This window comes from Neovison vison, chromosome 2 (assembly GCF_020171115.1).
Source record: "Neovison vison isolate M4711 chromosome 2, ASM_NN_V1, whole genome shotgun sequence".
Classification (NCBI taxonomy): domain Eukaryota; kingdom Metazoa; phylum Chordata; class Mammalia; order Carnivora; family Mustelidae; genus Neogale; species Neogale vison.
This window is the reverse complement of record NC_058092.1, coordinates 9,114,513-9,126,674: the sequence shown is the minus strand read 5'-3', so window position 1 is coordinate 9,126,674 and position 12,162 is coordinate 9,114,513. Positions and strand designations below refer to the sequence as shown.

The 12,162-nt window shown below is 43.8% G+C and overlaps 1 protein-coding gene across 8 annotated transcripts in view; it reads right to left on the bottom strand.

Moving 5' to 3' along the window:
- The window catches only part of VPS13D (vacuolar protein sorting 13 homolog D), a 255,002-nt gene that overhangs the window by 114,101 nt on the left and 128,739 nt on the right, over window positions 1–12,162 (bottom strand). For all 8 annotated transcript variants that reach the window (XR_006383119.1, XM_044237192.1, XM_044237194.1 and 5 more), the window contains 4 exons: window positions 10,153–10,261; window positions 4,546–4,709; window positions 3,064–3,172; window positions 562–741 (listed from right to left, as the gene is read on the bottom strand). Coding sequence is in view for 7 of the 8 variants with exons in the window: in XM_044237192.1 (XP_044093127.1) it covers window positions 562–741; window positions 3,064–3,172; window positions 4,546–4,709; window positions 10,153–10,261 (562 nt within the window). In the remaining variant the exon portion in view is untranslated. The remainder of the gene's footprint in view (window positions 1–561; window positions 742–3,063; window positions 3,173–4,545; window positions 4,710–10,152; window positions 10,262–12,162) is intronic.

Below are 12,162 nucleotides of genomic sequence, written 5' to 3'. Positions count from 1 at the left end.
CCACGCTTGGCTCTAGTAAGTGCTCAGTAAAAAACTGCTGAGTGAACATCTTCTCATTAGCACACAGCCCCTTCACCTTCCCTGGTGATCTGGCTAACTCCTTTCGGTCAACCTTCAGATCTCAGCTTAAATATTACTCCTCTTAGGAAGCCTCCAAGTCTGGGAATACGAATCCTTCCTGTATATTCTGCAGACCACCCTCCACTCCTGCTTTCACTACACAGTACTGTCATGGTCTGACCCAGGACTTCATGCATCTTGTTGTTAATATATCCATTAAAGATTTAAGTACTATATAATGACTGATAATAATAATATGTACCATTCTTGGCATTACCCTCTTTAACTCCCGTACCTTTTTCTACTATCATCTTATTATTTTTTTATACTTCAATTCTTATCACAACTTTGTGAAGTAGGTCTTACCCCTATTTTCTAAACAAGGACATCCTAGTCTCATAGCCAGCATACATGTCTCAATAAATATTTGTAGCATGACTAGCCAATGTGTGGGGGGAAAGCACAGTGAGATTCACGTCAGTTCTTATGATAAATCATCACCTGGAGTGCTCTGGTCGGCCCATCTGGGATGACTCGGATAGATAACATTCCAGAACCAGGCCTCATTTTTTGGTTGATAAACTGTTGTTCAGGAGGAACTGGCCCCAGAAGCTCCATGGAAGTGTCAGGACCAAGAACAACTTCAGCTCCATCAAACAAACCGGAAAGCCCTCCTTTGGCCTAAAAGGATAAAGACGTGAAAGCAAAGAGAAAGGAACTGACTTTGACAACGTAACATGTCATCTGAAGCAAGTTATCAAATTTAAATTCTCTTTTGAAGGGTCATGATCAATTTTTAACAAAGCATTTACTGTTTCTTCAGCTTTACTGAAGATGAAAACCAGGAGGATTACCTGGGCAAGACAGAAAGTTATGCTACAGGAACTTAGGGAATTCTGAGTAAGAATAGAGTATATTGGCTTATGAGTAACTTCCAGTCATTAAAATAAGCTTTAAAAAAAAGTACCAAAGCCCCGTTTCTCTAAGTACTCTCATTCAGGTTTGGTTAAAAAACTAAAACATCAGCCTTCCAATAAGGACAAATTCTAGAGTTAAAAATCTCGGTAAACAGGCCGACGGCTGGACAATGAGCTCAAATATTCAAACGATGGCGCCTCTTCTAAAATGAAACAGAGCAGCGAATGCCATCTGAAAGCCAGCTACTCAGACCTTTGGAGGAAAGTATCTTCTTGCTATCTGTCCCAAACAAAACGGAAGTCTACGGGACCATGTCTATGGGACAGCAGATACAGGGCTAGAGAAGATAATGGCTAGTGTGTCTTGATCCCCTTTGTTAAATTTTAAATACTGGGTAATGAAAAGGAAACTCTGAGCTGGGTTTACAGAACAGATTTCAACACGGAGAAAGCTTTCTACGACTGTTGTAAGTTCGGAAAGAAAGTACATACACAACCTTCTCAGGGCAGTGGTGTCAGATGGTTAATGCCTTCGGTTACTTTATTTAGAATAATAAGAGCAAAACAAGCTTATTTCCCTAACCAAAGCACACCCTGCTCAGCTGAATACTGTTATTATGGCGTCACTCACAACCACAGAAATGATGAACTGGATTCAAGAAACAAAAAACACCAGCAAAGGACGGGGGCGGGGGTCTGCTCTACAAGAATCCGAATTCTATGGGCTTTAGGAACAAACCGGAAGGGAAGTCTGCGGAAGTCCGGGTCAGACCCGGGGCCCAACAATTACAACGTGCCCTCTCTTGCCTCCAGAAGCCCGAACTGTATTGTGAATTGAAAATCACAAATCCATACCAGATGTGTGCTTCATAGAAGTAAGTGGCCTGGCTTTGACAGAAAAAGCTCAGGGCAAGGGAGATAAAAGAAAATAAATCTCATCAAACAGCAGGCAGAGGCTCCTTCCAATTTTGCTCATTGCCCTGGAGAACAACCTCCCCCTGTGGAGGGCCAGCCTGGTGTCCACCAGGGACAAACATGCTAAGGGTCCTCTAAGCTGGGCCCTGATGCCATCACGTTTACCTTTTGGGTAGAGCCCTGGGCTGAAGCAGAAACTGCACCATGTCACACATGTTGTTCAGCGATATGCCCAAACCTCTGTGACGACTTCCCACCCCACTCACTCCAGATCCAGGGTCTTCTTTCTGGCCTGAAGCCAGAAGAAGGGCAGAAAATCCAAACTCCTGGGCATTTTCTAAACATGTGAACATTGCTTATGAGGTCCCTGGTGATTTATCATGAGATAGACTGGCAGAGGGCAGAGGAAACTAACCAGCAATCTTCATTCTGACATTCGCTACAATAATTAAACGCTTATTTGGGCACCACTAAGAATGCAAAAATAAACAGAATCTAGAAAATGCAGCTGGAACACATCACGGAAGACTGTTGTAGATATTGGATAACTGATTGATAAAAGATTGTTGTAGATATTGGATTAATTCTACAGGCCTAAAATTAATCCATGTAACTTAGCATTGGGCTTTTAGCTGGCATTTTTCTTTCTTTCTTTTGAAAATTACATAGGTAATTTTTTTTTAAAGCTTTTATTTATTTATTTGAGAGAGAGAGAGAGAGTGAGTGAGCACGAGTGGGGAGGGACAGAGGGAGAGGGAGAGGCAGACTCCCCGCTGAGCAGGGAGCCCATTGTGAAGCTCCATCCCAGGACTCCGGGGTCACGACCCGAGCCGAAGGCAGATGCTTATCCAACTGAGCCACCCAGGCGCCTCATACAGGTAATTTAGATCACCAAAGAAAAATAATCCAAGTAAGCCCAAAAAAAAGGTCCCATTACCTACAGACAACCCTTCCCAACACACTTCTCATATACCACCTCTAAGAATATTCTCCCTGTAAATACACACAGATGCACAACAGAAGTTCCTTGACCTTCTGGACTATAATGAAACAATGCATACTCGCTCTGTAATGATTTCCCCCTTCCAGTGTATTTATCTTAATTGAGACTTGGCTTCAAAGAAGGTTTGAGCACTCCTTGCTGCAGCCGAGGGCGTCAAGCACTACTGACCTGGACAACCAACCCGTGTAGCCCACAGGTCAGTTTTCCTTCCCGGAAACTCCACGTCTGAGTCGTGCTTCGCCTGCGATCCGGCTTGCGTAGCATCAGTGGCTCGTATCTGCAACACAGGGACCTGCAGTGAGTCTTCGAGTCGAGTATGGGAGGCCTAACCAGAGTACCGGGGTCGGTTTTGCTCTTCTTTCTTCCAACATCTTCCGTCCTTAAAGCCCAATGGGCGGGCAGCCCGAATCCCATGGCAGCGAGGTGTCTCTTCGTGAGCAAAGAGGAATAAGGCAAAATGGGAAGCATCGAACAGGGGGGACACAGAGGAGTATCAGTACTTTTAAGGATTCACAACAGCTGAATAATCCGGTCCCTGCAGTCCCACAGTGAGCAGCTATCACGCAGCTTGAGAAGGGCTCTCCGCTAAATCGATCAGAAAATATTTTCAAGAGGGTTTTTTTTCAATTTAATGCCCAATTACCTTTATTTTATGTCGGGTTTTCACTTGTAAGTCATGTAAAGTCCTTTTGGAAGTAAGTAAGGTATCAACTGGGAAAAAATATACTGACTGCATAAAGAAACTAAGGCACAGGCAAGTCAAATAACTTATTTGTCCCCGGTAACTCATTCAAACCCAAGGAGTTGGTCATAAAAACACATTTGATTATTCTCTTAATAGTTTATTTCTGCTTTTGAAATATTTAACAAGAATTCTTAAAAAGAGGGGCACCTGGGTGGCTCAGTGGGTTAACCCTCTGCCTTTGGCTCAGGTCACCATCTCAGGGTCCTGGGATTGAGCCTTGTATCAGGCTCTCTGCTCAGCGGGGAGCCTGCTCCGTAGCACGCCCCCACCCCCACCCCCGCCTGCCTCTCTGTCTACTTGTGATCTCTGTCAAATAAATAAATAAAATCTTTAAAAAAACAACCACAACGAATTCTTAAAAATATTTTTTAAAACCTGCTCATTTCTAGGGAGGAATGGAGAGTGGAGAATTGGTGGGAAGAGATAATTCATTTTTTCATAACATATCCTTCATATTGTTTGACTTTTTTTTTAACACCTGCATGGGCATTTCAACAATAGCCTAACAAAAATTATTTTAAATAAAGACCCAAAATTCGTATTTAGGAATGTGACAGATCTCTTACTGAAGAAAAATACAAATATAAAAATACAAATTCTCATGGGGTGCCTGGGTGGCTCAGTGGGTTAAGCCTCTGCCTTCAGCTTAGGTCATGATCTCAGGGTCCTGGGATCCAGCCCTGCATCGGGCTCTCTGCTCTCTCAGCAGGGAGCCTGCCTCCCCACCTCTCTCTGCCTACCTCTCTGCCTACTTGTGATCTCTCTCTCTGTCAAATAAATTAATAAAATCTTTTTAAAAAATACAAATTCTTACTTCATTTACAGGCTTACTTTTTGGTATGTATCTCCACTGAAACGGAGTTTGGAAGCAATGGGCTGGCATCAAAAGTTGCCTAGAAAAATACCTGTTGTCAGTTACTGCCGCAAGACCAGCGATATCCAAGATGGCGGAGCCCTCGGCGGAGCGGGCTGTGGAGGGCTTATTGGGGTTGTGAGGCACCGAAGATCCCTCGTGGGCCAGCATGCCCGTGCTGGTCATCCTCCACAGTTGGGAACGCTTCCCGGGCTCCTGGGGGCAGAGAGACACACGGACACAGAAAGCCATCACAGGCAGAGCCAAGCTTCAGGTAAGGATGTCAAGAGCCTCACATGAGGGCTATGTTCTCAAGCAGAAACTACAGTCAAAGATATTTTCCATATTATACACAAGCTTAATTCTAACTTCCACTGTTGTCAATCCCAAGCTGCACTTAGGATGAAACACACTGAACTCTTGAACCAAACATTGCAAATAATATATATTTTAAGGATGTATTTTTTTCATATACTTAGTATTTTCTGAGCAAACTACTGAGTTGAGGTTCAGTCCAAACTCCATTAGCTGCACTGCCAGGGTAACTGCTATCCCAGATGGTGACCCTCGGGTGCCCTTACCTTCGAGAGGGACCCAATTATATAAAGTATATATGATAGTCTTTATATTTGATCACTGGTAATCCTCATAACTGGCAGACAACCAGAATTTACCAGATGTCTTCTCCCTTTTCATGTTTATCATGGAGGTACAACTATATTGATGGTTTCTAATTCATAAGCTGATTCTATTCAAATATAAAGTTGACTGAATTCAAAGGTTACGCTAAGTTGACTGCTGTTAATTCTAAATATAGTTTCTCCTTTGGAATGTTTTATAAACAGCTCTTAGACTTCCAGGTCAATCCATGGAAGTCTATAAAATCCATTATATTCAAGAAGTAATAAGAATAATAATACTTATTGAGAATTTACCATGTGCCAGTCATAGATCCATGAGATTTACATGTAGAAACTCACTTAATTCTTAAAACAATCCAATGACATATATCCCATTATTATCTTTACTCACAGGTGAGAAAGTTACAGCTCAGCGAGATGAAGAAACTTTGGTGTGGTCACATAACCATCAGGTGGAGGGGTGAGGATTTTATTTCCACAGCCTGATTTCAAAGCCAACAGCCTTAACTACTTCGCTCATGGGGCCTAACCAACCCAGATATTCTAGGCCAGTAGCCCCTCACCTCTAGAAGGCACTCCAGCTAGCCCTGTCAGGACCACATACATTCTCACCGGCCAGGAGCTCCTCCACAGCAACAAACCCTTGTGGGGACCACACACGGGGTCCTGGGGACCAGGCTCCCCCTGTCTAAAAGCTTCTACATGACAGTCCACGGAGTCAAAACTAATGAAGTTCTATGAACACCAGAGTCAAAGGCCAAGATCCGAAGTCCAGCTGCACCAATTAGCAGCTGAATGACCTCGGACAGGTCACTAAACCTTGCAGAGCCTCTGTTTCCTGATCTGTCCAAGGGGGAAATGAAGCTATGTTATAGGGTTCCTGCGGTAAGTGTAACAAATAGAAGGTACTTGGCCCAGGGCGGCCTCTTGAAATGTTTGCTATGTTAGGATGACTATGGTTCTTCCCCTGCCACTTTACATACCTCATCTTAGTTGATTCTTCTCACGAACCTGTTAGATCAGTAAGAAAGTGAGGCTCCGTGAGGAATGCGAAACACCAGATATCATATATCTTTAAGGGGGCAAAACCAAAACATGAAGCCAGAAAGATATGATGCTCTTTCTCCTGTGTGCTCCTTGCTAAGAGAGGACACTGAGCCGCACAGCTGCGGCCCCCACGTGCTCACTTCTCTGTTCGCGGTGAGAGCACACCTCGATCCTCGGTGCCAAAGCTAGATGGAAAAGCAGCTCACTTATCCTGCAGCTGTTCCAGATTGGGAATCAAAGCACAGATGCTGGAGGAAATCAAGGTTTCATACATGGATTCCTCTACTGTGTGCCCTTACACGTAGACTCATCAGAATTGGAAACTACCAACATTTCCATTTTAAAATCTGAGATGTACCATTCTTCTTCCAGTTCCTTTCCCCGGTTCCCTCACAATTTAGCCCCAAAACCTTGAGATGACACTGAGGAAGACAGAAGTCCATGGGGGCTGTGATGGTGGGTGGGAGGGGGTTTGGGGGTGGGCAGCCCACAGTGTGGTGTTGAAGCCCAAGGCGCGTGACGATCCGTACCAAGGGACGGGAGGCTGGAAGTTTAGTGTGGGCTGTCAGAGACCAAGAGAGGCGAGAAGAGCATTCCTGCGAGGGGTGGGGGCCGAAGGGGACCTGCTGTCTAGGATGTGGCGATCGGAGGGTGTGCTTACACAGGCGATAGGGCACAACTCCGGAGACAGAAGACTGGATTACATTCAGAGGAAGTGATCGAATTAGTAAATATGTTCTTAGTGCTGGACAAGGGACTTACAAATATGGAAAGGGAGAAAACTAGGATGAATTTGTGATGTTGGACTGTAATCAGAAATATCAGAGTGAACTGCTGGTTCTTAAAATACAGAGATCTAGAAATATGCAGAATATATAAATACATAAAATGTATTTATACGTTGCATGTATACTCTGTACATACGCATACCTATATTCCAGCTTGGGTGCAGGCACGTGTACGTATGTGTACACAAGCCGTGCGCACAGAAAACCCCTAGCTCTATCCCCCAGGGGGAGCCTGGAAAGGACATCGCAGTACGACGAGTGCACCTATGTACGTGTCTTAGCTTTCTAACTTCCACTCTCTGCTAGGAGGGGTCAGGGCTCCTTGAAGAAGGACAAATTCCAGCATGCAGCAGGGTAAGTATAGCATAACCTGTTGTTAGCAAGTACGGACGTGTTCAGGGAATGTGGGGCATATGCCAAAAGGACACTCAAGAAGAGCTCCCACTGACCGAATATGGGGACTGAGCATAAATATATTCTGACGGTAACAGGTAACCCACTGAAGAAAAGAGGAATCCATCGTGACAACATATACTACACTACGAACCACACTGACACTCCTGTTTTCACTAATCTTTGGGGCAGCAGATGCTGCCCCAAGTTCTTATGTTAGAGACCTACTCTGAAATGTAGGTGGTATTTCAAAATGGAAACCTTGGGTGATAATTGAGTTTAGATCAGGGCACATGGGTAGAACTCTCCTGATGGAATTAGCACCATTCCAAGGACAGGCACCAATGAGCTGGCTTTCTCCCCGTCTCCCCCTTAGACTCTCTGCCATTGGAAGACACGGTGAGAAGGCAGAAGTCTACAAGCCAGCAAGCGGGCCCTCAGCAGAGAACCGCATGGCCAGCACCTGGATCCTGGCCATCCCAGCCTGAAGGAACTGTGAGAAATGAATTCCCATGATTCCAGTCCTCCAGTCTATAGCATTCCATCATGCGAGTCCAAGCCAATACACATACATAATGCACAGAAAATCTGATGAGGATCAGGATGTCTACAGAGTCTCCAAGTACCTGTCCACAAAGTATTTACTAAATGCAAGGGAAAGAGAGAAACTTTGCTTCACAATCCAGAACCACCTTCATCAAGTGCTAAATATAACATCAGCAGTGACAGGACAAATCGAAATCACAGCATCCCTTCTACAGAATTTCTGCCTGTTTTTCTCTGAGTTTGAGATTCTTTCAAAATAAAAAGTAAAAGGACAAAAACTAACCAACCAACCAAGGACCCAAGATGTCAGACTTTCTACTCTTGGTTTCCAGTTGAAGAACAGAGGACCATTTCCTAAGGCTAATTCTTGGAACAGAGCCTAGTTTGGGATGTCAGTGTAACTCATTTACGCCTACCCTCCTACGTACCATTTTCCATCCCCATCAAAGGAAATTAACAGCAGTAAAAACGTTATATAAATTATAATATCTTTTTCAAAACGTTTTTTTCCTACCTCATTAAAAAAAAGTCTGTTTTTGTCTGCTTCACAGTCACCCAGCCCTTGGAAATGAAATTATTTATCATTCCTGTTCTGCTGATCAAACCCGGTGCTCGAACCCCAGCTGGCAAATCACCTTACTTCTGACTTTGTCTCCTTTTATGCTAACATGCTCATCAGCTTGAACATTCTTGGAAAACCATCTGACAGCATCATTTCCAAGAGCTCTGCCATTTTTTTCAATTCACTTGACTTCTGCTGGACTTGCTGCTTTTCATTTTTAGATGACTGCTTTTCAAAGCTTTTCTTCTTCAGAATTCCCAATAAAAGCCTCCAGACCTTTCAATTACTTTCAATTAGTATGCCTCACGGTCTCTTTAGTCATCACCAGTCCCAAATCTTGTTTCCAAAATGCATCTCACAGATAGGCATAGCCTTCCACAAAGAGGGCGATAACAGGGGCGCCGGGGTGGCTCAGTGGGTTAAAGCCTCTGCCTTCAGCTCAGGTCATGATCCCAGGGTCCTGAGATCTAGCCCCGCATCAGGCTCTCTGTTCATTGGGGAGCCTGCTTTCCCCCCCTCTCTCTGCCTCCCTCTCTACCTACTTATGATTTCTGTCTGTCAAATAAATAAATAAAATATTTAAAAAAAAAAAAAAAGAAGAGGGCGATAACACTGCAAGCAAATCTGAATTACGTGATTCAGAAGTACTGACAGAGTGACAGAGGGGTGAACCTTGCACACATTGGGCTCAGCGTAAGAGGCTGCTCAGAAGACGCCGTTCTTATGGAAGTCCAGAACAGGGAAGTGTATAGCGACAGAAAGGAGGTTAGTGATTGCTTAGGCCTGGGAAGTAAGAGGAAAATGGGGCAAGAGCTCAAGGACACAGGGTGTCTTCTAGAGGTGATGAAATGTTCTGAAATTGAGTGTGATGACGCTTGCACATTTCTGCGGCTTTACTGCAAACCACTGAATCACGCATTGTGAGTTGGGGGGCCTGTATGCTATACTAATTACACCTCACTAAAGCTGTTAAGAATATAAAAAGTGAATTAAAAACACATGTGTTAAGGGCACCTGAGTGGCTCAGTGGGCTAAAACCTCTGCCTTCAGCTCACGTCATGATCTCAGGGTCCTGGGATCAAGCCCCACGTTGGGCTCTCTGCTCAGCGGGGAGCCTGCTTTCCCCTGCCACTCTGCCTACTTGTGATCTCTGTGTGTCAAATAAATAAATAGAATCTTTAAAAAACAAAAACAAAACAAAAAAACACACTTACGTTCAAGTTTCATTTGGCGTACAAAATTTGAAATGATTTGAGTCTACCCCTCTCCCCATTTAAACTTTTGAGAGGAGTTGTATAAACTCAAATCCAAATTAAGCTACACCACTGACACACGCAAAACCACTTCTGGTTATGAAAGGTGTCCTTTGTCAGCATTAGGGCAACGGGGTTGTAAAGAGACATTCACTTATCAGGGTTATTTTTGGGTTGTCTGATTCACATGATGGAAAACCTTCAGGAACAAAGCCTTTAAGTAAATGTGTTTTTTTAAAAAATTACAGTTGGTCAGTCTCCCCCCTCTTAAAGTCCCTTCTGCACCTCAGTGTTCCATCCGGAGGAAGCCATCCAGGCTGCCTCTACCCCCACCCTGTGCACGAAGAGGGGCCGGACAGAAACCCCTGCAGGGCTTAAAAAAAAAAAAAAAACTTCCTCTTCTAAATTATAAGTGCTAGGTTCTCTTACCTTCTTCTTTAAAATGACTCTTTGCGTCTTTGGGGAGACATCCAAGACAAGCTCCGCACACGCAGTGGTCTTGCTAGAGGCCCCGGGCCTTCCCGTCCCCTCCTGTAAACTAGAATTAAAACAATAATGCACACATACATACACGCATCTACATACACACACACGTGTATTCAAGAACTCAGATGCAAATCCTTAAAAGGCTTAAAACCTCATCTATAAAGAGGAAACTTTTTTTTAATCACAGCAGAAAAAGTCTAACTCAAGTTGTAGAAAGATCAAGGTTGTGCTGTTTCCTTGTACAGTTCAAAGATTCATTTGTCATAAGACAAACTGACATTTCCCCCTCCCCTGATGATTTTAGTGCCTTAAAATTCAGACATAAAAAAAAAAATTCAGACATAAAAGAATGACTATATATCCTTAGAGCCCCCCACCCCCCAAATTAAGCCAGACATTCCAAGCGTCCAAAAATTAGCTCTGCTCTTTGCCAGAGAGAAGATCAGCATCACTGCATCCCCAAGGCTTGGCAAGAAATCAGAAGTCCCTTTAGGATGAAAAGAAAACAAAGGGTTTATAATCACCTGCTTCCAACTCAATCGTGTTGTGTTTCTCCATGGCTTAAGAATCCTAAGCTTTATGGAATGCTGCAGGCTAGCTACACTTTGGGGTATTTTGATTAGATTTTATTTAGATTATTCTCCTGTTTTCACTAATCTTTATCATCAAAAAGGGACCGAGAAATTCGGAGTGAAAAACTAGTTTTCATGACCAAAAAAGTACAAGTGACAAAAATAAACACATAAATTAGATTTCAACAAAATTAAAACCTTCTGCTCTTCAAAGGACACCAACAAGGAAGTAAAAAGACAATTCACAGAACGGGAGAGAAGATGTCTGCAAATCATACAGCTCATACAGAATTTGTACCCATATTATACAAGGGACTCAAATTCAACAACCAGATGCAAAAAAAAGGAATTAAAAACAAGTAAAGGATTTGAATGGACATTTCTCCAGAGATACGCAAGTGGTCCGTAAGCACATGAAAAGCTCAACATCATGAGGTGTTAAGGAAATGCAAATCACAACCACCAGCAGAAGTCACTACACACCCAGTAGGAAGGCTACAGTCAAAAACCTGTGAAACAGCAAGTGTTGGGGAGCTGTGGAGAAGCCGAACGCTTGCCCACTGCTAGTGGGAAGGCACAGTGATTCAGCTGCTGCGGAGAGCAGGAGAGCAGTTCCTCAAAAACTTAAACATAGAAACAACATGGAACCCAGCAATTTCGGCCCTAGGTGGATACCCCAAGGAACTGGAGACAGTACTCCAACACAATGGGCAGAGGCACGCTGACAGCAGCCCCCTCCACAGCGGCCGCAAGTGGACACCACACTGGCGTCCATCAGCAGAGGAATGGACGCCAGAGTGGGGTACGTCCATACAATAAAACATTACTCGGCCACAACAGGAAGGGAATTCTGACACATGCTAGAGCGTGGATGAACCAGGAAAACATCATGCTAAGTGAAAGAAGCCAGACAGAAAGGGCCACATATTTATGCCCCCATTTATGTGAAATATCTGGAACAGCTAAATTCTTAGGGATGGAGAGCAGACTGGAAGTTGCCAGGGGCTGGGGGGGTAAGAAGGTGATGCCCAGTAACTGCTTAATGGGTTGGGCGTTTCTTCCTGGGCTGATGCAAATGTTCTGGAACAAGACCCAGCGGTGGCTGCAGAACAGCAGGAACACACTAAATGTCACAAAATGTCCCTAAACTGTTTGTTTTTAAATGGTTAATTTTATGTTGCGTGCATTTCACCTCAACTGAAACTAAAAGCCAAAACAAAACTAGTCTCTTCCTCATCATTTGTTCTCTGCAAAAATGCAAAGAAATTGTGTCTAAAATATGTCAAAACATGGGACAATCTCTCCCCACACCAAAACTCCCAGGAACCTCTCGCTTTATCTGCTCCCTATCTGCCCAACCCATTAAAGTCACAATCACCCA